Consider the following 25,008-nt stretch of genomic DNA (forward strand, 5'->3'; position numbering starts at 1 on the left):
TGCTTGAAAACACGGCCTTACACATGTACAACTACACAGCTCACCTGTGTTACAGTCGACAACTAATATCAGAACTGAATTCATTCCTTACAGCATACATCTCGGCAATCGTGTTGATTAAAATCTTTTTTTTTTTATTGTTATTATTTACATAGCCTTTATTCCCAAATAACACGCATTGGGACTGATAACTTTTAATGGAAAAAAATGGAGAAACTTCAGAGAGAGTGCGGGAGGGCAATCTGCTGTCCAGGCCAGAATAAGTCAGTGTCTAACCTAAATGGAGAGGTGTAATAACACAGAGTGTGTTTGACAGAGTGGGACCAGCAATGCTATGAATGAATGATCCGACTTAGAAGACTGGCTGGTAGTTTAAAAAACATTTTAAAGGATAGAGAAATACTCAAAGCAATGTGTTTGGAGGCTTTAACCTTCAAACTCTTTCATACAAGTGTATTTTAAGTGTTTGTTGTAAGCGGCTGAGTTGAGCAACAGTAAAGCTGTAGTGAGAAATGCATTAATTTGAGGTGAGTATGAGAAATGGCCCTGACCAGCAGCTGGGGATTGTCTTAACTTTCACTGATTTCTAAGAGTAATTGATCGACCTCTCCCATTATCAGCTGGGATTGGCTCCAACTGCCCCTGTGACCCTCAAAGTAGACGTAACGATGGATGGAGGTTTAGGGGATGGAGTGTTTTCAATTTGGTGCAGTTTGCTTGAATGTAGGAGACTACAGGGCCATAGTGGAGTTATCCGTTTGTGACACTGTGGTTCAAGTCCAGTCCGTGCAGCTCAGGTCCCCTTAGTTTTATAAAAGACGGTGCATCTCACAAAAGCACAGTCCTCCACAGCAATATGAGTCTGACCTTACATTTGAAGAACAGCTTTTACTTCAACCCTGTTTTCTTGGGTGTACACTTAACTTAACTGTTGTGCGAGTTCTAACATTGTGTGTGCCCCCCCAGAAGCCCTTTGCACCACATGCTAGGGAGAGAAAAAAAACTCCACTTAAATCTGATTTACAGAAACCAGATGTGTCTGAAAATGAGTCAAAAACTAAAAAAAGAAAAGTCCACAGTTTTTACGGCAACTGTTACAGCTCTTTGTTGCACAGATCTTTTTTTGGTTTTGTTCCCCCCCCCCCCCCCCCCCTTGGCAGCATCAAGTGAAATCTGAGTGATTATTTATGCATTAATAACCATGTTGGAATTTTGGGTGGGTGGAGGGGTGGAGGGGCTGCACATGCACCCCCTCTCTCCACGGAGGAACCGTGGAGAGAGCTACTGCTGCTGCAGCAGGCTGGAGTCATGTTTCCAACATCCCTCCTGCATGGGTTTGACATGCAGTGGAGGGACGAGGGAGGGAGTCGGGGGGGGCTTTGAAATGCTAGGCACGAATTAAATAAAGATCATGATGGGCTGGATTATTTAAAAAAAATGGACCCGATAACTTTAACAGCGGGGGTAGGAAGAGGAGGGGAGAAAAAAAAAGAAAAAAAGCCGTCTGGCAACAGTCGATATTAAAAACATGCAGAGGGAGAGCGGCTCGGGGCCTTCCAGAGTCAGGAAAAAGACGTCGGGCAGCTGCAGACAGGAGATGGGCACGGCGCTCGCGTTTCCCCCCCAGCCCATTGATTTGTGTATGAAAACATAGCGCTGCCATTCTCCCCCCGTCTGGGCTCTCGCTCCCGAGTGATCAGCTGATGAAGAGACTCGCAGCTCGCCGCTATGCTGGTTTGCTAATTCTCTCCCCCGCCGCCGCAGCCGATCCTGGGAGCCCGCCCGCAGACCGCGCTCAGGTAAAACCGCCTCATCCGCGCCTCCTCCATCCATGTCCCACCGCCTGACTCCCGCCCGGGCTCCGCGTTCAGCCAGGCTACATCGCAAGGGAAGAGACGGGTGAAGCGTGCGCGTGTGAGCGCGTGTGCAGGGTGAAGAGAGTGGGTTGTCTAGTGTGTGTGTGTATGTTAGTGTGTGTGTGTGTGTGTGTGTGTGTGTGTGTGTGTGTGTCTGAGCAGGGGGGGTCGAGAGAGGGAGTGTGTAGGTGTGTGTTGTAACAGATGAGAGGGAATCTTTGCCAGATAAGTCAGGGAAGGGGCAGGCTTGTTATAGGAGCTATAGCACAGGCATGGAGCATCACATGCACACACACACACACACACACACACACATACACACACACACACCCCACACACACAAGTGACACCCTTCTTTCCTCACACACACACAAGCACACACGCACACACATTTCAGTCAATCAGGCATCTCTCAGCTGTGTTATACATCTTTGAGGATTACCCTCTATCCCTCCAGTATTCCTCTGCAGCCCCTTCAGAGAGGGAGCAGCGGGGCGCTCAAAGCCTCGATTTGAGCCGAGCGATGATGAGCAGGATTTCCATTGTTGCCTCTCCAGTGTTGTTGTGTTGTGTCCTCTAAACTCTGCTCTCTGCCTATGTCTTCTCTCTGGTTGGTGGGAAGTGTGTAGGCAGGCATGTTTCTGGAGCGATGACATTTGCTATTACTGAGTGTTTTCCTCAGTGTGTGCAAAATCTCAAATTTCAGGATCCTTGTAATCTCTTGTCCTTGAGACATGCATGTTCACAAGTGCATGCTCTCTTATAGGAGGAAAAAGCTGCTGCTGCTGTGTGTGTGTGTGTGTGTGTGTGTATGATTGATGCATCAATATTCTGTTCAAATTGGACAGCATGCCTCCGCTATCTGCTCCCTCTTTTCCTCGGATGCTGCTGTCGCTGCATGCATACTCATATTTCCGGCCTCTAATTGCCTTTGTGGAATACACTGTGGTCGCTGCAGATATTATTTTTTTTAGAAAAAGGAGCGATGATGAAATGGTCGAAGATATCACAGGATGCAGCGGGCACCCTCGCTGAAATCCACGCTCCTAAAATCATGTTTCCATTCCCATATCAGTGCATTAAGCCAAGTGTACACGAATGTTGGCACTTTTAGACGCAGAACATGGCTTTTTCACATTTCTATCTATTGTGCGTTTAAAAAAAACAACAACAATGTTCCTCCCCTTGATAATCATCTGACATCAAAGCCTCCAGATACAATAATCTGTCCTAAATTTGCAGACACAGCGCAGAATTGTAATGAATACATAAACCCCCTCTTTCATTTGAATACAGAACCGCACACTTTAATAATTCTGACTGATGATAATCACGCTGTATTTGGAGATGATTTAAACTTGGATCCTAAAGCTTGGGGGGTAAGATGCTTTAGGTCTCTATCTTTGAAAACAGACACCGTGTCTGGAGCATAAAAAGAGTTCAAATGAAGAGAAATATAAGTTTCATTAGAATTTAGTCAAAGTTCTTATTTTCTCCTGTTACTCATCTGTTGTCCTGCTAAAGCTGATGACCTGAATGACCTGACCTGGATGACCTGAGCTGCAGAGGGAGAACATTACAGGCTGTTGTCTGTACATCATATGCATGTTTTCTCTATACCCGATACAACGCTTCACCCACCTTACCCTGTAAGTTTCTTTGAGTTTGTTAGATTTCCCCACCCATCGCTCCCTCTCCCTGCAGCCTGAGGCAGGAGAGAACGGTTCGCTGGAGAACATGGAGGAGGACATCAGCCTAAAGAAACGTAAAGGTGATCACCATGGGGAGAGAGTGCTGCAGGCCGCGCAGGAAACCGTCGAGAAGGTGAAAAGGAAGCGAGGCCGCCCGCCAGCAGAGAAACTGCCTCCGAATCCACCTGAGCTCACCAGAACACTGAACACGCTGGTCGACATGGTGATCAACTACAAGGACGGGTGAGCGATTGAGGATCTGTGGAATGTTTCATGGCACTAGGACCCAGCTATAACAACTGTCAGTTTCACTGAGGAAAGAACCTGCTTTGCTTTTACAGAAATCTTTATAAATTCGTGCTCACAGAAAGATTCTTCAGTCAATGTTTCTCATAATTTCCAAACAAATTCAATAACGATCTCACGTGGAGACAACCGACTATTTCTTATAAACATGAATAAATTCATTCGGCGGCTCTGGCTCAGGAGGCAGAGTAGGTTATCCAAAGGATCGGTGGTTTGATTCCTGACCTCTCCACATGCTAAAGTGTCCTTGGACAAGACACAGAACGCCCAAGAAAAAGCGCTGCATATGGAAGCGTTGTATGATTGTTTGTGTGAATATGACACACACACACAAATATATAGATATAATTGTCATTCTTATGACTATTTTATGGCCATAAAACACAGAGGAAAATTAAGACAGAACAGTTATATTACACAATGACTTACATTTTTTGTTTCTATCTAATGAATAAAGTTCACCATTTTAAATCAGAAAAAATAAAACAACCACCAGATTGATGATCACCACCTTGCGTATGTTAGTGAATCAGAATCTTTCTTAATAAACAGGCGCGTGTGTCCTTTGTGTGCAAGTAGCAAACTGCACCCCCTCTATTTATCTATACAAGGACATCCGTCTGGTGTATCATGAAGTAAGCGGTGTGCTGAATAGAGAAGTTGAAGTAATGAGAAATAACCCCAAAAGGTAAAAAACTACTTATCCACCCACCTAAAACATGAGGGAACCTCTACAGGGGCAGAAAAGAATATTTATATATATACACACTTTTCCAAAAAAGAAATTTAAAAACATTTATTTTTGAATTAAGTCATTCACACTAATTTGACAGCAGGAAGGTTGATTTTAACAAAACATCCATCGTAAAGTCTGTACAGATGTTTGCTGTGATCTGTAGCTACCAATGGTCGCATCAAACGTGTGTGCGTGCATGTGTGTTTGTGTGTGTGAGTGTGTGTGTGCGTGCGAGTGCTTAGTTCTGCTTCTGACTGATTTGAGAGAACCTACACAATCTTCCTTAGTACATCCATGAAGTAATGTTACATTCATAAAGCCGTTGGCTGCACACAGATTTTTGTTCAAGTTGAAGTTAAAACTGATTCAGCTTGTGCGGTCATGTCTCTGAGACTCACCTCATCTTCTGTCTGCACACGCACACATCTATTTCCTGTTCCTCCTCCTATTGGTGAATTTATATGAGCTTGTTGTTCCTATAGATAATGTAAACACTGTGTCTTCAAAACAGGGCAGGCATTTCATCCATTTCATTTTCTAGCTGTTGCAGTGGTTGTATTAACATATTTAACAATTTTATTGAATCATTATCTGCATATAAACAACCTTAAAACTAGAAAATGTACACCATGATATTGGGATTGTTCTAAAACTCCAAACATAATAATATAAAGTGTGAGCAACCGTGGCCACTTCGGGATAATCTCCACTATATATACTGACATAATCCTTCAACCCGTCACATTGTGCTTCCAGGTTGGGTCGGCAGATCAGTAAAGGCTTTGTGCAGCTTCCCTCCCGGAAGGAGGCACCTGAGTACTACGAGCTGATCCGGAAGCCTGTGGACTTCAGGAGGATCAGGGTACGTGTTGGGGAAAATCCTCAGCACTCACATCTTCATATCTTTGCTGCTTTGTTCAATGCAAACACTGTGAGATGAAACTCCAACAGATAAATACAAAATGTCTGTATTTGACATCCCAGTGCGTCTCACAGTAAAGAGTAGTTGATACAAATAGTGCTTAGGTACAGTGTGATGTTAAACAGTACCCTAGCATGGCCAAACCGACACCGATATTACTGGGTGACTTTGGAACCTCTCTGTTCATTTTCAATTTCCCAGTAGTGTTATCAACGGCGAGAGAACCGAACTACAACCAATCACTGATGAGACATGTGATGTAGCACAGAGTGCCTGAAACATGTAAACGGACTATTATCTGATACAACAGTTGGTTTAATGCTGTCGCGGTAGCAGATTCACATCATGGCCAGCCATCTTCTTTGTTAACAAACTTTTAAAACCGGCATTATTTTAGATATATGGTTGTGAGTGGCTGGTCTGAATGGTAAAGGTGGGCAGACACATTTACAAGAGCAAATAAACATCAACCTTCTGATTGGTCCAGCCAGGCTAGCCAAATATATAAAATACATGTCTTATGTTTACCAGTTTGAAACACCAGTTTGAAACACCTTGGAAACATAGCACAGAGACTTTGATTTATTTTTAATTTTTTTTTACTTATCCAGATTCTTAACTTCGTCTGAGATTAAACGTTGAAAATAAACATTTTAAACAATAATACACAACTATAGTGAAAAATGACTTGCGTCCAAAATTAAAAAGAAATTGCCTTTTATATAGACAATCATTTTTTGTGGATAGGGGCACATGACATTAGATAGAATGCTAATATTACATTAAATCAACCTCGTGGAAAAGGAACAGAAAAAGTGGAATGATCACAAAAGGCCTCTGGAATCACTTGGTCATCTTCATCCTCAGGAAACCATGGACGTAATAATAACGAAATTTCACAACAACCCATGTGATAGTTGAGAGGTTTCAGACCAACACTGCCTCTAGAACCCGAGCTGTTAGTGAGGATGGATATAAGACTGTAGGCACTTACCGACAGAAGGAGTCAAAAATAAAGTATGACACACACAGACAATCGCAGCTTCCCAGCCAACACATTTGAATGACAGATACAAAAATAAAGGTAATCTGTCTCTCTGTACTTGGTAGCATCGTATTAGGTTTGGAGTGGAGCCCATTTGTGGTAAGTGGGCGTAACCTATTCCTGTAAGATCAGTCAGAGCGAAGTTACAAATACGAGTGGGGCTTCATGTAACAGGCTGCAGAAAACTTGAGATGCGCGTCCGGGATTCAGTCGAACATCAGAGGGTGAAAGAAAAACTCTTTAGAAGATTAGAAAAATACATTATATCATCAACTCCCATCTTACTGGAAACCAGTGAAAGAATGAATTGAACAGGTATGTGAAAAAATTGAAGTAATGAGATGAAATAAAAGGGGACTGTTATGCCTTATTTTCAGTACAGTTACAGTGTCAGATGTCCAAAGTGGACAGTCTCACATAATGATTGACTGTTAACCGCTCAGGCATTCCCCTGCTCTGAACACTAACATTTACCAACACTTATTTCTACTTCTGCTACAAGCTGATAATGGATTTCGCAAAATGGTCCTCAGCTCCACTTACAGCTCGATCTCCATAAACCATCTACAGGAAGGGTTTTATAAGCATTACATGTAGTGAAACGTGCAAATATCAAACAGCAGGTAAGGGTTAGGGTTAGGGTTATTTGCCGACAGCAGAATAATTGGTAACATTAGTTTTTGTATTTCCTGTTTTTGGCTCTGAGCAGACATCGGCCTGTATTTTTGTGTATTTACTTATGTAAAATAGAGCGCGAGTCCGACTGTGCACGACACCAAACATTAGCGTAAAACCAGAACCAGACAGACATTCTTTTTTTTTATGTCCAAACACAACCTGAGCCCAATATTTCCCCCGATTACAGGCATGTGCAGTGTAAAACATCAAGTAGGTAGCCCATGCAAAGTCACAGAAGCCGACTCAAACCCGAATATCATGTAGAAAGTTCTGTCCGAATCCTGTCCAACTCGGGTCGGGTATCCCATCTTCAATGCTCAACTATTTACAGGAGCACATATAGAAAAATCCACAGTTGTATCGCTCAATAAGCAGGAAATGTTTGTCATATTTACGGAACAGAGACGTCATGCTGCTGCTGCTGTGGATGTTCATGCTGCCCACTCTCATTTCCTGATTGGATTCGTGCTCGAACATGTACGGATGTTTGGCCTCATTTCAGTCAGACGCTCAGCTGAGAGGATCCATTACAGGCAGTTTGAGATAAATAATTAGTTTTTCCGAACTTTGAATCATGCAAAGCTAATCCAGCGGAATAAAAACATAGAGCTGGATATTAGCATGTGAGATCCTCCTTAACCTGTTCTCCAAATGATTTGAAATCCAATCACGCATTGTAATTACTGAGTTTTAGACTTGCTGCTAGAAGAGGTTTTTTTACCCACAGATAGAGGAAGGCTTGAAGTTACTCCTGCTTCCATTCTTTGTGCTAAGCTAAGCTAATAGGTGTAAAGAAATAAATCTCATCTGAACTTTTACACTCACTGTGAAAGGAAGAAAACACATATTTCTTGAAAGATATTTGAGGATGGGAGACTCAGTTAATACGAGTTACCTGTGTGCAACCTTTTCCAGGCTTGTATTTTGGGGTGTAAATTATATTTGATTTTACCTTCTAATACCTCACTGTAATAAACGGCGTCTCAACAGCTTTGTTGCAATGGCCGCGTTAAGATTTGATACTGACCCTCTGCTTCCCAGGAACGTGTGCGCAATCACAAGTACAGAAGTGTGGGGGATCTGGAGAAGGACATTTTCCTCCTGTGTCACAATGCTCAGACTTATAACCTGGAAGGATCTCAGGTGAACCCAGAGAAATTCTTTCATTTGAAAGCAACAATTCTGCTCTATTGTTGTTATCGTGCAAGGGTCTGGATCTCGATGTGACTGATTACCTGTGTGTGTGTGTGCGTGTCTCTCTGTGTGTGTGTCTATGTTTGCCACTGCAGATCTATGAGGATTCAATTGTTATTAAGTCTGTTTTCGAGAGCGCGAGACAGAGAATTGTCACAGACGAGGAGCAGAAGGAGACGGTTAGCACCAGTCACAGTGATAATGGCGGCAGAGCTGAAGACCAGTTTGTTCCATCAGCAGGTGAGAGATGAAACACAGACATGAAGGGGGGGGGGGGGGTGGTTCACACCAAGTGACCCAATGGAAGTGAAAAGACAATGAGGAAAAACATTTTTCTTGTTAAATCTCCTGATGATGATGTCGATGAGTGACAAACGCAAAAATAGTAAAACAAAACAAGTATCTCCCTGTGCAATGAACCTCCCGCTGGGTCGTGCATGTGTGAAGGGCATTTCATACGCATGTCTGAAAATGTCCTCTGCCTGCATGTGGAACTTATATCTCAAGAAGCATTCATCTCATCGGCTACTCGCGTGTATTGTTAAGTGCCCAGGCAAGTGTCAAATTTGGTGCGATTTGGACACTAACTTTATAAATAAACAGACAACCAGTGGTGGCTGGGACTCAGCATGTTGTGACTTCTGGGTTCTGAAGAACCGAGTCGAGCTTCACCGAACAGGTGAACATCCCTTTCTCGCGGTTATGTGAGTCCCGCAGCTGGTCCCCAATTCCAAACAGGTATATTAAGATCAACCCCTGCACTAGGCAGCGGAACTGTGAAAAAACTATCTCGCATCCGACCCCTGATCTGGGACCACACCCCAATGTCTTTTCTTTGTGATAATCCGTCCTGTAGTTTTTTTTGTAATCTTTCTACAAAACAAACCAAATTACACTGGAAATGGTTTAACATCAACGTAATTGTGTTTTCTCTTTTGATCACCAGGGAAACCACTACCAGTCCAGCTAAAGAAGGGCACTAAGGAGGAGAGAAGCAGAAATACAATGGCCAAAAGGCTCCACAGTGATTTAGACAGTGATGAGGATCTAGAGGCTAACACCACAAAGGATGAAGGGTGAACTGCAAGGCCTCAAAAGGTCCATTTTTTGTAGTCTTCTTCATGTCTGTTCACTGCCACATCCCTTTTCATTGGTTTCCTCATTTTCTAAGCAAAATAAAGGTCTTTGAAAATAGAACAGAAGGGCCCACTCGAAGAGAGCCACTCGCTGCACTTAGTGCTGTTCCTTTACTTTAGCTAGTATTTTACAGTAATTATGATTTCCATTCTATCTGCCTTGGTCCCTGTGAATGCTTCTGCAGATATTATGTAAAACACCAGTGTCATTGACTGTTTTTAATCAGTATATTTGATTGTATGAAAAGCCTTCGTATGTCTTGGAGCATGATTTGTATCTCTCCTGAAACCGAGATCCTCCAGAGCAGCGCCCGCCGAAGAACCGCAGCGCGGGGAAGGTCTTTTTAACGACAACGGGAACAAACGAACACTGCGAGTGTGTAAAAATCTCTGAATGAGATTAGAGATGCTACATCTTTGATTAAATAATCATAATAAACACACAGCGGACGTATGAGGACAAAGAGACTTGATAGTACGCCTTTTGTATGATTCTGATGCTTGATGGAGTCAGTTTGGGTCTTATCAAGGGTACTCAAGTTGAACATTTATATCCCTTCTGCTACAGTATATTCCCATATTGTACAGTCTGTGCAGAGTGATTCAAAACTCTATTGCTTTTCAGTTACTCTCCTAGTTGGGGAGGACAGAAGACATCGTTGTTAAGACAATCCCGGCAAACATGTATCACTTCAACACTTGGGAAAATAAATTTTACCAAGAAATCCCTCGGGTTCGTGGTTACTGTTGATGCAGCACTTTTATGAAACCAGAGAATGGTGGATGTCTTTATCAGATGATAAATAAAATCATGTTCAGTTTGAATACATAATCTACTATGTAATCATCTATACGTCTATATTCATGCAGGAGCTTCTTTCAGTCAGCATTATTCACGTGTGAGCCTGTATTTTCAATATAAAGCCAATAGGTGGTGGAAGAGAGCTGTGTACTTATAATTATACTCACTACAAGTTTTTTAGACGCATGTTTTAGTATCTGTGTCCCTTTGCATCAATATCTTAACCCAGGTGTAATTTAAAAGATGAATTTATTTTATATTCTATATTTATTTAATGCCATGAATATATAAACGACCACATCAAAACCTGGGTCCATAATTATTAATAAAATAAGAAGTGCCCCTAAAGATGTGTTGAAGTACCAACTAAATGATAATAATTAATTATTTGCGCATGAACGATACAATCATTTTATCAAGTGACTGACAACAAAGTGCTCTCAAGTGATCATGCCTGAATTATGGAATCAACGATTTCATCAATCTAACATACAGTATTTATCATGTTTAAATATATAAACAGAGATTAATAGGAAATGGCAGCAGATAATGAAGATGCATGGAAAAAGGATTGTTGTATGTTTCTTCAGACCCCTGATGAATACCAACAAAATAAAAAAGCCTAATCATACTGCTCCAAATAATGATTCTATTTTAAGAAAGAAGAGGCTTGATGAACATATGAATTCATCGTTTTTTTTTATAATATCCAAAGTCAAAATGTGTTATTCGGTGATGTGACACAAGGCACTGTTTCCACAAATGATTGACAAAATAGTCAAGTGTTTTGACAATGGAGTTATCCACAATTATTATCACCACCATTTTGTGACCATTGTGTACTGTGTACTTTTTGCTTACAGAAGAATAAAGGGATTTATACACAGGTCTATGAAAACCCTTAGTTCCAGAAACCTCTCAATGTGTCCTCATACAGAAAATGGGCATACCCCTACATGTTGATGCATCATCTCTCTCATACGTGCAAATCATAGCCTCCAGTGAATAATAGCTTTTTACATCATGTGACAGTAGGACCCATCTGTGGCAATGTCACAGGCAATCTGTGCCCACCTGGCCACAAACTGAAGTTTTTCAATTTGCGTCAGAGGGTCTGCATGGCGACCATCCAATCAGGATTGATTGGATGAGTGACATATTGAAAACACAGATGCCTTCGCAGATTCATGTGCTATAGCTTCCGAGGAGAAGTGACAGCATGTCTGCAACATACAGCAAAGTCACGTAGGTGGTGTTCTGAGGAGGAATCCAAGATGGAATCCCAGGGCGCCGCTCCTATTTCAACAGTATGTGAGCTTATATTCTGCAAGTAATTAGTGATGAATTACAAGAGGCAAGGTTAAGAGTTTGTAATGAGAAATGCAAAGATCACAGTCCCATGGGATTTGATCTGTTATTCACAACAAATACTGCCTACTGGAAGTAATGTTATATATGTTTGGTACAAGTCAATTTACATTTAAAAATGGGAGAAGGGGTAGGAGAGGATCAAAATGATCTAGCCGAAAGAAGATAGTGTGCATATTTCCCAAATGTTGAACTACTCCTTTAAAGCAGGAAGTACAATTGACCACTAGGGGATGGAATGTTTGGAAAACAACACACGGGCCTTAGACTGCTCATTAAACTCATTCAGACACGTATCGCTCCTCTGGAATCTTTAACATTTAGGGTATTGTAAGCATGGGTTAGGGCAACACAAGAATAAGGTCATCAAATAAGTCTTACAAATACTTTATCTTTTTAGCCCCACACTAATATAAGTGTCAGGACTTTGACAAGATCGAGAAAGAAATTTAGTCTATCCTGAGGAACTACACAGACGTGGAGGAAATGTGTCTTTTGTGGAGGAGGAAATGTTTTGTCATGGTCGACTGTGAGGTTGTCGTTGGTTACGTCTGCGTGAGATACAAAGAGAGAGAGAGAAGAAATATTGTGATTGGTTCAACATTTTGGATCAACGTCCCAAATTCTTTTTTTCTTAATTGTTGACTGTAACATGACTTTCTTCTCGAAACAATTGCCTTGTTCTCTTAAAAACTTGAAGCAATATGCCTACCTCATTATCATGATAAAATGCAAGGGCAATGGCAGTACAAACGTCATCACCTTGCACGTATTTATACAGCACATACGTCAAAAATGATTTGGTCAGTGTTGGGAGCATATATTTTGAGTACACACTATGTAATCACCAAAAACAAATAAAAACCTGCAAATTGGTATTTGGACCAAATAGTTTTCTGTTATTTACCAGCTTTAATAAAAATTTGTGCTTATTTGCTTGTTATACAGACAAAAAAGTACATTCTGTTGTGGAAGATTCACCATTTATCATCCTGTCGCTCTAGTTTTCACTGATGCAGGAATGTTGACACCCAAATAAACACAAAAAGTGTTAGTCTACTGCCAGAGATTTGATAAACATGGAGGAAATGACAGCTGACAGTTTACTGATGACATTTTGATCATTACTGCAGCGCTGTCTGACAGCTGACTCTGAAGTCTGGAGGTCGGAGCATCCTTGAGTTAACAACTAGTCAGGTTTTGCCTGCTCACAACTATGTAACTTTCTTAAACCTCTTTTTCTAACCTCTACCATGAGGTTTGCAGTCTTGGTTTTTGTTAGAATCTGTAGTTAGTATTAACAATAAGATACAATGGATAACAGAATGCTATGAAATTCATTGAATCACCAGCAAGTGAACATGATCAATAACCATGTAAAATAGCTGATGATAACCTGACTTTGTCTAATGTTTTTGGTTCTGAGTGCAATGACTAAGCTGTTGGATAAGTTTCCCTGAAATTTACTACAAACTGTCATGTTCCACTTAAGGCAGCTGCACATTTGAAGATAATCGTGCCGATTTTTGCACCTTCCGACAATCGCAGAGTTTTCTGTAGGTCAGTCTGTGCAAATTATAAACACAAATAAATCTGAAATACACTCCTGATCAAATCAATAGCTGGCTCTATTGATTAGCCAATAGAGCCTGTTGCATACTTACGGACGTACGGCTGCGAATAAAAATAATAATACACTTAAAACTCCCCTCCAGCTTGAGCAGCAACACGTATAGTTCAACTACACCTTCTCAGCCATGATATCATCCATCGTTTTTTATTATTTTTGTTGATCATTTTTCACTGCAAAACAGAACACACAATATTGGTCCTCCTCCTCGTTGGGTTTTCCTCTAAAGTTATGCTCAATCACTCGCTTGTTCCATGCTCCAGTTCAGCAGGCAGCGGTAATGCGCCTAGAAGTTGTTTGCTGTTGAATCGCCACTCCAAAAACGTGTGAGATGTTACATTCAGTCCAAATCATCTAGTTTGTGCTTTCTGAAGCTTCTAAATCTGAAATAAACTCCCGATCAAAATCTTAAGACCAGTTAAAAAATTGCATGAATTTGCATTTCGCACTGTTGGATCTTAGGAATGTTCTAAGTAGAGTTTCAAAATGCAAAAAGAAGAAATGGGAACAAGAGACCAAAAGTTGTGAGCAGGCAATTTATTGAAAACAACAATTTAACTCGGTTTAATCTGTCTGTGGTCTCCCAAATTTCGACAAGGGTTGAAAATCCTCTTGTGCACCATGCTTTAAGATGATTTAAACTAATGCCATCTGGTCTACACTTTCCCTTCACTGTCCCTATTTTTATCGCTAAATAGTTCATGTTAGTATGCTAACACTAAATTAGATAGCAAACATTAAAAGCGCTAAGTTTCAGCATGTTAGAACTCTTCTTCAGCATGTGGATATCAGCATTAAGGTACATCACCATAAGTACATTCTAACAGGGCCAGTAGTATGGCTATCTAGGCTCTTAAGCTATATCGCAATGTAGGGTTGCATCCTTTGGAGGTCTATGCAAAGGCCAAACCGAAATAGACAGTATACAAAAGATCTGGGTCACTACTTTGTCCCAGCATCGTTACCAACTTTGAGCTACTGCACTTACTGCAGACTAGCTGCCTGTATAGCCAGCTCATTAGCTCGTCACTGGCACACAATGAATCCTGTGATAAGTAAACCTGAGTAGGATTCACCCATTGGTGAATCCATTGCTCAGGATTGCAACTCATTAGTTCTCTGCAGTGTTCATTTCGTTGACGAAAACTATGACGAAAAATATTCGTTAACGATCTTTTTTCCATGACGAAGACGAGACGAAGACGTAACGAAAACGTATCTTTGAAAATAAAAACTATGACTAAATCTATTTTAACTTTCGTTGACTAGACGAGACGAAAATGTTGGTGGTTGACTAAGTCACAATCATTTTTTTAACATCATCCTATCAGGCCGTCATGAAAAATCAGGAGTGGCCGAGTGAGTGTGTTTGTGTATGTGTGTGTGTGCGCGCCAGATAGCGCACCCGTCCCGAGGCTACGCCCCCTGCCCCCGCTCACTCGCTCAGAGACACAGTGAGATCAGAGCTTGTTCCCGTGAGGCAGCCTCTTAGTGACTAACTGCTTTTTAACTATGGAAACAGTGAAAACACAGACTTTCTCTGGTCTCAGCTGATCACAGATCAGCGCAGCAGCTTCTTGATCAGAGCAGAAGCTGCAGGTGGTTTGTACCGAGCTGCAGTTTCTGTGTTCGCCTCCAGCCTGACCTGCTCTCACTTTTTGTTTTCACATTTAAACTAAATATACATTTTTAAGCTATTAGGCTGCAGCTATATGTTTTTATTTATTTCAAAATAGGGTACGTCTTATTTCATACATTTTCCACAAATATTGGGAGGACTCAAATAACCCTACAAAGTTCTGTGTTTAATTTATTTCAAAGTAGGCCTACACTTGCCTGTGTATTTTCTTCTCTTCATAAGTGTTCGGTGTTATCCTTTGTTGTAACAGGCACAAACAGCAATTAAATGTCAAGAGTTTTCTTTATTGTCGTTCTCTAATTTCGTAAATGCAACAAACTATAGTTTAGTATACTATAACTTTATATTAAACTTTATTAGCTTTGTTATCAAATATGTTTTTTACGGCTCCAGATACATTTTATTTGGGGGAAGAGGGAGCAAAACTCTTTTGATAGTAAAGGTTGCCGAGCCCTGCTATAGACCAATGCTGGTAGGGATATCTAATGGACAACTTAAGTACTGCAAGCTAGACTATTATGCAGTTTTAGACAAAACACAGGGACCCTGGGCCTGAGTAGAGAAGAAAAGGATTTTAATGAGGCTATTAAATGTGACTAAAACTAGACTAAAATGTAAATTGTTTTCGTCGATTAAAACTAGACTAAAACTAAGGAGGATAAAAATGACTAAAATGTGACTAAAACTAAAATGCATTTTCGTCAAAAGACTAAGTCTAAGACAAAATAGCTGCCAAATTTAACACTGCTACTCTGTGTATCTACAATTCAAATCCCATATCAATCACTAGAAAGCTCATGAGAATATCACTCATCAACATGTCTTAGTGATCCCAATACAATATAAAGTGTCCATCATCCTGTTCAGTCAAAGTCCATTTCCTGCACGTCCCTAGGTAAAGTAACATCATGAAACAAAACCTAATCAGTTTACAGTATTGAGATATGTTTCTTAACGTTTAATGAAGTGGGAAGAGTCTCACAAGTAAAAGCTCCTCACTGATGTTTGGAGATTAACAATGTCCTTAGTGCGGGGTAGCTAATGGGCAAGGGCTCTCCCAGTGGCACGTATGTGTTCTTGATGAAAATCCCACATTTAATGTCACGTAAACCTAATGGAAGACCACAGATAGAGATATTGCTGGGGTAGACACACTAATGGCTTTTGGAGATTAGTGTGTCCAGAAGGTTTCTTTAATCTGTTGAGGAGACAATCGATTTTCCTTTTACCTCCAGGACATAGATAGTTAGTGTCGTCCACATTGTTGTGCAATAGTAGGAGTAGAATTGACAGTGGCTAATTATGAATAATCATGAAATATGATTATTAAAATAACAATTATTTCGTAAAATAATCAAAAATGATAAAGCTATTAATTAAGAATAGTAACACATTTAATTATAAATGATATGGTTATCCATTAATAATAGTTAAAATAATTAATGAAAACATTAAAATTATCAATTAAGAATAATACAAATCTGTAATCATTGCTTATTGTCGCGGGGCACCACCCTGGTTACAGGGACCAACAATTCAATCTTTAAATATCAGTCTCAATGATATAAGTTATATTAATAATCTCAATATTTAGTATTAATGATTATATAATAAACAATGAAGGGTTTTAAGTTCGAACACAGGCTATAGTAATCCAGCTGTATACACATACATATGCACAAATAATCACAGAAATACAAATACTTTAATTAGAAAAGTATTTATTAAAAGGGAAATAAAGTTATGTTATTCAATGATTCTTCATTTAACAAACTCCAATATTTCAAAGATGGCAACAACAGCAGCAGCAGTTATCACAATTAAGACCACGCATGTGATACGGGGTATCTGTGTGTGCGTGTGGTCGTGTGTGTGTCTGCCTGTCTGTGTGTGTGAGAAAGAAAAGGGGGAAGTGGCTATGGTGTAATGACGAGGTCACGTGGTGACGTCATCTGGCCGAATTCAAGGTGATGTTACCTTCACCTCCCTTTAAGATGGAGGTTGCCTTGTGAAGCCACGTTGCGAAAAGCCTCTTAAGTAGGGTGACAACTATTTCCATTTGGGAAAACCAGGACACCTTGTCGGGTGGGGGCATAGACGGATTACCGCATGGGCAAAGTGGGCGTGTGCCCAGGGCCCCAGAGCCAATGGGGGCCCTTGGCCTTCAGAGTTTTTTTTTAGTAAAAAAAATAAAATAAAAGAATAAAAATATATATATTGGAATGGATATGGTTTTGAAAATGTAGTATGATAATAAAATAATTGGAATTTTTGAGAAATTAAATGTGTGATGACACAATGACGTACGCGCGGAGGGTCTAACGTACAATGCGTTTTCAAAATGGAGAATCGAGCGCTGAGTGGAGCAGCTAAAAGAAAGCAAAGGAAAGAAAAAGAAGCCAAAGATGTCTCTTTGTTGCAGCAAATTCCGTCCATCTCCTCATTTTTCACCAGAAAAGTGAGGCAAGGTGATGGTACTGACAGCAGCGGTGTCATTACCACAACTGCAGCGGACAATGCTAGCACTAGCATTACTACGGCGGGCAGCAGCCTGGCGGTGGCGGCCGAGACAGGTCAGACCGAGCTAAGTCCTGTCACATCGCCAGTGGATGAGATATTGGCGGCCGGGAACGAACCTGAGAGTGCGGTACAGCAGAGGGATGATGATGAAGACTCCTGGTGTGAAACTGTTACTGATCCTGCGCTGTGGGGAAATATATTCAGTGGCAAAGTAAAGAGTGTTCTTATTGAAAGAGGGCCCTCTTTATTTCACAACAGACGAAGGAAATATCCTGCATCGACGAGAGACTGTGGACTAGGTGGTCGGGTTCGTTCATTAACTAATGACATGATGTGCAGTCGCCTGCCAAATGGTCAACTAGCACCACGTGAATGGTTGGTGTATTCACCATCAACTGGACATGTCTTTTGCTTTGCCTGCAAAATTTTTGGGGCAACAAAAAATGCATTTGTGGACGGTTTTTGCGACTGGAAACATCCACATCGCATTTCAGAACATGAGAGGAGCCCAGTCCATATGTCCAACATGCTGACACTGATGCAGAGGATGAGTGGATCTGGCGCAATCGACTCAGCGCTGATAAAGCAAACTTCGGATGCGAGGGAATATTGGAAGGATGTTCTCCGACGTGTGGTGGCAGTGATCAAGTTTTTAGGAGAAAGAGGACTGGCATTCAGAGGGAATGACGAGCTCATTGGATCGCCAAATAACGGCAACTATTTGGGAATATTAGAGTTAATATCCCAATTTGACCCATTTCTGGCAGAGCATATAAAAACATATGGCCAGAAGGGCAGAGGGAGCGTCTCATATTTGTCGTCAACAATATGTGAAGAGTTTATTGACATGATGGGAGAAAAAAACAGGCAAGTAATTGCAGAAGAGCTCCGTGATGCAAAGTATTTCTCTGTCATTGTAGATTCCACTCCCGACCTCTCTCATGTTGATCAGTTAACATTTATCTTCAGATTTGTTAGCAAGCAAGGTAACATAGTGGAGCGTTTCCTGGCATTTGAGCCAATTCAGAGCCATACAGGCCAAAGTCTAGCAGATTGTGTGACTGCAATGGTGGAGAATCTTGGGCTGGATTTATCTAACTGTAGAGGCCAATCATTCGATAATGCCAGCAACATGTCGGGCCGGTACAATGGACTGCAGGCACATTTGAAGCAAAAAAAACCATTAATCCACTATGTGCCTTGTGCTGCGCATTCTCTAAATTTAGTGGGTGTGAACAGCATAGAGGGAAGCAGTCTAGAAGTGGGACAGTATTTTGATTTATTACAATCCTTGTACACATTTTGCGCAGGATCCACTCACAGGTGGGAGCGAGTTTTTCGGAACTCTGATATTCACATAGACTTAACATTAAAATCACTGTCAAACACTCGGTGGAGCTGCCGAGCTGACTCGACTAAAGCTCTTTGGCAAAACTATGTTAAAATAAGGGAGGCATTGGAGAGCATAGCTGAAGATGAAACTGAGAAAAGAGACACCCGAAGTGAGGCCAGGACACTTGCTGTAAAATTAAATAAACTGGAAACTGCGTTCATGGCTAATTTCTTGAATACAATTCTGGCTCGTTTCCAACTGACAAGTTTACAGCTCCAAAAAGCCGACATAGACCTCATGACAGCTGTGCGCCTTCTTAAATCTCTGCATGATTTTGTATTAGCACAGAGAGGTCTTTTCACAGACTTTGAAAGGGAAGCCTTAGCTGTGCCAGGCGTGTGCCAGACGTACAAATATGACCTCCAGCGCACCAGAAAGCGCAAACGGTTTGAGGATGACAGCACAGAAAAAGATGCGGTATTTGATGGGAAAAGCAAATTCCAAATAGAAACAATCAATGTGGCTATCGATAAGTTAGTCAGCTGTCTCAGTCACAGAATTGATGCATACAAGCACCTGCGTGATCTGTTTGGTGTTCTTTTCATGCTGGAAAACACACCTGACTGTGAGTTAATAAACAAAGCGAACTCACTTGCCTCTGCCTATCCCGCTGACCTGGACAGCAATCTTGGAAATGAACTGATTCACTTCAGAGCTTTCATCAGATCAGACGGACAGAATGTGCCTCCACCGAAATGTCTGAAAACAATACTTGATTGTGGATTACAGTCAACATTTCCTAATGTGTACATTGCCATAAGACTGTATCTGACGCTTCCTGTGACAAACTGCGAGGGAGAACGGTCATTCTCTCAAATGGCCAGAATAAAAAATGAACTAAGGACAAAAATGACCCAGAGACGCCTGAACAGTTTATCAGTCATGGCTATAGAGTCCGAACTCGTTCAAGACATGAACTTTGATGATCTGATAAAGGACTTCTCATCAAAGAAAGCCCGGAAAAAGCCTACGTTTTAGGTGAGTCTCATTGTGGTTTTGTGTGGTCCTAGCTGTGGCTCTTTACTGATGTTGATTCATGTTGCCTTTATTACTTTAAAGATTTGTGTCATATGGTTGTCTATATTTTAATAAAGGTGTGTTTTACTCTATAATACTGCGAGGACTGGCTGTGCGCTTGCTGTCTCTCCCATAATATGTTTATTGTGCTGTACGTGGCACGTGCCAAATAAAACAGACCTAAAATAAGTTATTTTTTGTGTGGTTGTGTGTTGCCCGGTGTTAAGCCTGAAACATGCTTCGGCGCAAGACTCGTTTTCATTCATGCTTCCCCAACCGTTGCGCGTCTTACAAAGCAATTCCGCGCCAGAACACTAGGCGGAGTAATGCTTTTTGTCGAAGACGACCTTAGAGACGCCTTCTTTCTTCTTCGTCGATTGTTTATTTACATCGCCACTGCGGCTCCTCGTAGCCTTTTTCTGGCGGATTTGTGTGACAGGTTATACAAGTGATCATACTATCGGATATCTTCTGCCAAGTGCTCTTCTATTTGGTCCATATTCGTTCTTCTAAATCTTCCGTGATATCTGCCGGTATTATGGGTCATGAAACCGGAAATGCAGCTCCAGAAGGGATGTAGAGCAGACCAATCACAGCCTTGCGGGCTGAGTGAGCTTGCGGAGCTTTGCCGTAAATTTTAGAAAAGGGGGTCGACACCCGTCAGCACGTAAGGAGGGATACATAAGCGCGTAAGGGACCCGGAAGGGCTCTTGCGCTTACGGGCCCGTGAAAACGCAGAAGCATGTTTCAGGCTTTATGTGCGTAATGGGAAGCCGCCGTTCCGCGCGCACTGTTTGCGTGTGTAGATAGGGGCCCGTGGCAAGTTTGTGTCCAGGGCCCATGGTCATGATAATCCGTCTATGGGTGGGGGGGGGGGTTAAAGGTGGGGCGGGGCGGGGGGGGTGGCTGGGGGGTGGGCGGTCATGTGGAGGATGCTGCTGCTTTAATAGTATTTTATTATTATTCAATTATACCGGTATATTATATTATATAGATAAAACAAGATATTTACAGTTGGTTTATTAAAAATGCTTTTCAGTAAAAGTCAGTAACAATAACTCCAATAACAAATGATAATTTTATTCAAAATGTATTTATTCAAAATGCTTGAGTCAACAATTCCTGTAATGAATGAACAGCACAATGAAAGAAATAATGTCGCATCTTAACATCCTTCACTTCACTATCAATAACTCTGAACTTGAAATAACACTCACTTAGCCTCAGTTATGAACAAAATAAAGTCTGTTTTGTAGGGCTATTGGGGGGGGGGGGGGGGGGGGGGAATTAACCAATGATTTACAATCATTGAAAATATCATTGAAAATAATTACAATAAATAACAAATGAGCTAATTTACAATCAGGTAGCCTATTGGAGAAAATAAATTAACAAATGAGCATAATACAAAAAACACCTCTTGTATACTCGAAAATATAACTTAAAATATACAAAAAAAAATAATAAATATCAACACACCATCTTAACTTCCCTGCTTAATCCTCGTCTCCCTCTTCATCTGTTTTGTCCTCCTCTTCGTCTGGTTTTTCTTCCTCGTCCTTCTTTGCCCATTTGTATTTTGCTGTCGAGCTGATCTTCTTCAGCAGTGTCTTGTGGCCCAACATGTACGTGTGAAAGTCCTTGCATGACATATCTTTGAGATTGTATTGCACAAATAGGATCCCTTTCAAAGATGGAACTGAGAGCTGGTTCCTCTCCTTTGTCCACTGGCTCTGCATCAGTGAAAGCACTCTCTCCACATTTGCATTATGTGGAGAAAGTGCGAAGACAAACTGTGCCATCCTCAGCAGCTCCGAGTAGCATCCGATGCTTTTGGCCTTCTCAAAGTACTTGACCCACCTCTGGTGCACCTGCAGGCCCATGAATGCTTCATCCTCACTGCAGCTTTCCACAAATGTCTTTAAATTGGACACTTGGTCAAAGCATTTCACATTGTCAATTGCCACCCCTTTCTCCTCAATTTACTTGCTGCAGGCCTAAACATCAACCCACTTAGGTGCCTCGCTCATGTCCATCCACATGAAAGGTGTGAATTCTTCCATGGGCGCCATCCATTTCTCCAGGTACTCCAAGCATGAGCTATACATGCCTAGCACATCCGCCATGAACTTGTCACATCCCTCTCCAAGTCCTTCTCTGCGGTGTGCGGCAAGCAGTCCCTTGACTTTCAGGGACATGAAATTATTGGTCTTCCGTTCAATAACAACGTAATAATATTGGATGCTGCTCAATATTTTCTTGATTTCCATGAGGGAGTTGTCCTCCCTTTCCATCTCCTGAATGTGGCAGTGGAAGATGGACATGAGGGAGTGCATGTGCCACAAATACACCTCACTAAAAGGGTTTTCAAAAAAAACCTTGATCATCACAGGTGGCTTTTCTTGGGATAAAAAGAATGCTTTTAGAGCAGGGAACATCTGCAGCATCCTCTCTATTCCTGGGAATAGAGAGAACCAGCTGGTCTTGCTGTGTGACAGCATCCTCCTGTATTCCACATCCACAAAATCGCAGTACTCTTTGAGGGACTCTGTGCGCACAGTGTATATGTGGAAGTACTGGTAGATTTTGAAAATGATATTTTCAATGTCCACATTAAGCCTATCTGCCCCGTGATGGACACAGTTGTTAAGGATATGTGCTGGGCATCCCACACCAATCAATGTTTTGTTTTGTAGCAGCCTCTTCAAATGTGCAAACACATTATTTCCCCCTTCGTCACGCCGAGTTCCACCAAAATTGGTGTTGCAATTGTCGCCGGTAAATGCGACGCATTTGGAGGCCAAATTGTATTTCGTCAATGTTTGCATTAAGAAATTGGCGATGGTCGTTGCAGTCTCGTTGGGTATATCTTGCACTTCAATTAGTTTACTCTGAACACCACCCGCCTTCCAATCAAAATACTGAATAATGATGGGGAAGATTTTCACCGCACCATGATTGCTCCCATCAGTACTTACAACACAATAAGGGATGTCTTTTAGTGCGCCACTTCTACAGAATGCGGTGCCAGTACACTATCAACAATAGCCTCGGTCTTAGTTCGGGCACAACTAAACTTTTTAGCAGTGTCTGAATCGGGGAGGGTCTTTTTGAGCAATGCACTAGTGCAGTCCATGGATCTGTAACTGTTGTGGTGTTTCACTGTGTGAAATGACCATGCAGCCTCCGCTGCATTCACTGCATCCTCGTTCCCTGGTCTGAGAAAGTACTGTGTGATCGAGTTAGCACTACATTCGCCTCGGACAGCTGTTTTGTGCTTCTCGGTGTCCAGGTGGATTTTCAGATCTCTTGCACCTCCATTGGACACCGAGACATATGTGCCTGCTTTGCACACTGTGCACAAGGCTTCCCATTTGTCTCGACCCGGTCTGAAAGCCGGGAAACTCTTTAGTAATTCGTCGGTAAACGAGCACTTGCGCTTCGGCATGTTGTTTGCGTATGACTGACAGACACGTTGTCTACGTTCTGATTAATAGGGCTGACAGCATAGGGGCGGGGATTAGGCTACGTCGCACGCAGAGCCGTGGGCAGTGCCCTAGTGCATGTTAATGTAATGGTCCAAAGAAGGTCATTTTAAAAACCAGGACATTTCCTCACTTTCTAAAAATAACCCGGGACACCCGGGACAGGACGTGAAATACGGATGTATGGTCACCCTATCTTAAGCGGTGCTACGGTGGGTCTCGTGGTTGCAACGGAGGTCAGCGCTGGGCCGAATAGAGCAAACTTCTCTTGCTCTTGGAACGGGATTTTGCTTCGTCTCTTCTCTGACGGGATTCAGCTTCGTCTCTTCTGCAGGAATGAACAGCGGTAACGCCGCTGTGGATTTGGAAAGAAAGTCTCTGAGCTCGGCCAGCGAGCGATTTCCTGTGCACGGCCTTTTCAAGTTAAAAACAAAAATAGTCTCTATCAAAGTAAGATCAAACTAAAGATAAAAGACAATGAAAGAAATGAAAGAAAATAACTCTGGTTGCCCCCTTTAGCAACTAAATCATCTGGAAAGACCCGGAGGGGTCTGTTGACGTCTTCAGAGCAGGGAAAAATGGCAGCGATTATTGATGTCTCAGTGGTTTTATTCTACCTGAGAGGTTCTACCTCCTTGAGGTGCTGGTCATAGGATAATGCTGGCTTTAAGCCAATTGAGTGTCAGAGTTGGACCTCAGTGGGCGGGGCTTGGAACTCAGCGGGGGTCCTGAAGGCTCTTCAGGACATTTTCCAACCACCAGGGGGAGATTCTCAGGCCTGCTGGAGAATGTTTTCCCTCCAAAAGTTTTACAATCCTTTGTCCTCACCGTCGGCTCCAGTGTCTGGTGCTCAGCCTCTGGACTGTGGCCCAACAACATTTATTGTGACATCCACTAATCCAGGTGATCACCTTTTATCTTATTGCTTTCATTGATAATTAGCTAGCAATGCTAGCTAATTAGCTAATGTCAACACAACTTTGATTCTATATTTCACAAGTGAGGTCATTTTTTATTTGTCATCATGCGTCACATTTTACTTATATTTTGCCATGTGCAAGTTCTTCCCCAGTGGACTCAAAAATTGCTTAATTTTCTTAATTACGTATAAGGTTGTACAATCACAACTGTGTTAATAATTGCCATCAAGATATACATGGTTTTAATGGGTTTGTATTAATTAAAATGCTCTCAACACTGAATAGGTTATGCTTCAGTTTTCTCTCTTTCATTTGGTTGTGTTGAAAGCATTTGTAATTTTTTGAATTTTGTGCCTAATTCTAGGGACAATTCAGGCTGGACACGATTTTATTAAATTACTGTAGTAACATAACAGGCACTTTTTTGGAATAACAAACCTCTACTCTTGATTTCATTACCCAGGCTGATTCTGGTAAGAGGCATTGCCAGGGAAACCAAAACCATTACAGCTTGGAGAGCTTCATTGTTGTCTACAAATGCATCAATGACAAAGTTGTTCACTACACAATGATTGTAAGTACAGTTTTTTTAGGCTGGCCCAGAGCCACCAACATGTTGCTGTAGAAACCCTTGATCTGTTTCCTCTTCTTTAAGAAAAAATTTGTCACA

General features: G+C 41.7%; 1 protein-coding gene across 1 annotated transcript; it reads left to right on the plus strand.

Annotated features, from left to right (window-relative positions):
* The first annotated feature begins 1,511 nt into the window (after positions 1–1,511).
* LOC133974678 (probable global transcription activator SNF2L2) lies at positions 1,512–11,233 on the plus strand. Its single transcript, XM_062412330.1, has 6 exons — positions 1,512–1,799; positions 3,561–3,790; positions 5,346–5,451; positions 8,276–8,377; positions 8,524–8,668; positions 9,375–11,233. The coding sequence occupies exons 1-6, from the start codon at positions 1,704–1,706 to the stop codon at positions 9,506–9,508; spliced, it is 813 nt and encodes a 270-aa protein (XP_062268314.1). The 5' UTR covers positions 1,512–1,703; the 3' UTR covers positions 9,509–11,233.
* The last annotated feature ends 13,775 nt before the right edge of the window (positions 11,234–25,008 follow it).

This window comes from Platichthys flesus, chromosome 19 (assembly GCF_949316205.1).
Source record: "Platichthys flesus chromosome 19, fPlaFle2.1, whole genome shotgun sequence".
Classification (NCBI taxonomy): domain Eukaryota; kingdom Metazoa; phylum Chordata; class Actinopteri; order Pleuronectiformes; family Pleuronectidae; genus Platichthys; species Platichthys flesus.

Bases quoted from the DNA above. Each gene is read 5' to 3' on its own strand.
- LOC133974678 (XM_062412330.1), top strand. From the start codon at position 1,704: ATGAAGAGACTCGCAGCTCGCCGCTATGCTGGTTTGCTAATTCTCTCC. The intron at 5,452-8,275 runs GTACGTGTTGGG...TCTGCTTCCCAG, and splicing joins TGGACTTCAGGAGGATCAGG to GAACGTGTGCGCAATCACAA. The intron at 8,378-8,523 runs GTGAACCCAGAG...TTGCCACTGCAG, and splicing joins ATAACCTGGAAGGATCTCAG to ATCTATGAGGATTCAATTGT.